We start from the raw sequence: 2,133 nt of genomic DNA on the forward strand, positions 1-2,133 counted from the left end.
GCTGAGCGCGCAGGCCCGGCCTGCGGGCCCTAATAGCGCCGGCTCTCGTTTACCCCCGTGTTTCTCTGGGACGCCAGCTGGAGGGCAGCGGGTTCTAGCGGGTGCCCAGAGGAGCGGGGAGCCCCTCACGCCGCATCACCGCATCCAGGGCCCGCCGCACCCCGCCCGCGGCCTCTGCCAGCCCCGGAGCCACCAGCGCGCTTAGAGCGCGCGGAAGTTTGAACCGCGCCGGCCGCCGTACGAGGGACGTGTCACTGCCGCTTCCGCGAGAGGTGGCCCCACCGCGCATGGAGGAGCTGCCCGTCGTCGTCGTCCTGCTCCTCCTCCTCTCCCTACTGCTTGTCCCGCTGGTGCTTCTAGACAGAAGATGCCACGGTCGGCAGACGCCTCCGTTCAGTCTTCTGGTGGTGGCGGGCTCTGGTGAGTGGGCGGTTGCCGCCGGCTGGAGCGGATGGTGCCGTAGAGCTGCCTCTCCTGGTCCCTGAAACTACGAGTCCCGGCATGCAGCGCGGTGGGCGACCAGCGCAGCGCCGCCGCTATGCCCTGATGCGTGCCGGGAATTGTAGTCACGGTTTTCTGTGTCTGGGGCCGGGGCCCCGCCACGGTAACTCCTGCGGTCCCCCCGGGCCAGGCCGGGTGTCCTCGGGGCCTCCGCCTGCCTTTGGGTGTTTTGGTTCTCGATTTGAGTCACTGGTCACGCACGAAGGCATCGATAAAGTGGTGCAGGGCTGACCTGTGCAGCTGCTCGGTGTTCTGACTGAAGATTACCGGCGGCGATGCTGGGCTCGGCGTTTCAAAGACTGGCACGCCCCTTACATACGTGGCATTTTGCAATCTACCCGAACCACGTTGCTGTGATTTACTTAGCAGGGTCGTGGATCCATCAGAGACAAGAATGTCACCCCATGCTAATGGGGGTGTACGCATCTGCTACTCCTTTTTACGTTGTTATCAGAGTTGAATGCAGTTAATTTACCTCCAAAAAATTATTTGAAAATTTGCATTTGACAAATACAGGGCAGCTGTGATTTCAGCACCTCAATATCCCTTTGGTTTTTCCACACCAACTAATTGAGTGATAATTCTGAGATCTTTCTGCATCTGAGTTTCACTGGCAGGTTTATAATTCTTCAAGTCATCTTTACTTCCACTAGGGCTGGAAATGTGTGTATTTTCCTTCAGTCCTTTGGAATCTAGTTTGTCTGTATTAAAATAATATTTTCATCATACGTCAGCTTACCAGGTGAAATAATACATGTCAGTTAAGATTCATGTAATGTTCAAGCCTATTCTTTAAGACTTTTAAGTAGAAATCTCCTGCTCTTCTGTGAATGCTCAGCTGATTACATTAAAATTTGTGAAACTTTCAACAAACACCACTCAGGAGAAAATATCTCCAAACGTACTTGAAAAATACAGCATGAAATTGTGTGGAAAGGTGGCAAAGTCTAGTGCAATGCTGCAACACAGCTCTCCTTGTTGTCAGTTGTTCACCAGCTAGGAGCGTTTAACCTGTGCAGCACAGTTCTCTTGGGAGCCTAGTGACCCTGAACAGCAGGAGGTAGTAGGAATACATTTAGTTTGCTGTTTTGGTCTGCAGCGTCCAGCAGAGTAAAAAGCAACGCATCCAGTAAACACATTTATGGGTGTGGTTTCATGTTGGTCTGATGCAGTCCAAAAGATAAAAGGTGAGACTGCTCCACTTCACCTACACACACAATCTTCCTACTCCCCAGTTCCACTCCTACATAAATACCCCTCTAACTGCTTTTCAGGGTAGTCAAATGACAAAAAAAGAAAATTAACCCAGCTCCCAAAAAGCACAGTATGTACACCCTCCCCTTTTCTCTGGTTTAGTGCCAGTTTAGCTCCAGGACATAGTGACCCTGCAATTAGAAGGTTGCGAAGTCCCGTTGAAGGGCAGTGCTCAGAGCAGTGGCTGGAGCAGGACTGTTTGTTCTGTCAGCACCCAGTGGCTGCATCACTGCCAGGTGACACTGCTGGGGCTGACATTGCTGGGGCTGCAGGGTGACACTGCCAGGTGGCACTGCTGGGGCTGACATTGCTGGGGCTGCAGGGTGACACTGCCAGGTGGCACTGCTGGGGCTGACAGGGCTGGGGCTGCAGGGTGAC

General features: G+C 53.6%; 1 protein-coding gene across 1 annotated transcript in view; it reads left to right on the forward strand.

The window, feature by feature from the left end:
- Window positions 1-6: 6 nt before the first annotated feature.
- Window positions 7-2,133, forward strand: part of ALG14 (ALG14 UDP-N-acetylglucosaminyltransferase subunit) — a 20,641-nt gene continuing 18,514 nt past the window's right edge. The window contains exon 1 of the mRNA XM_015636177.1: window positions 7-420. Coding sequence (XP_015491663.1) covers window positions 288-420 — 133 coding nt within the window. The 5' untranslated portion in view covers window positions 7-287. The remainder of the gene's footprint in view (window positions 421-2,133) is intronic.

Source organism: Parus major, chromosome 8, assembly GCF_001522545.3.
Source record: "Parus major isolate Abel chromosome 8, Parus_major1.1, whole genome shotgun sequence".
Taxonomy (NCBI): Eukaryota; Metazoa; Chordata; class Aves; order Passeriformes; family Paridae; genus Parus; species Parus major.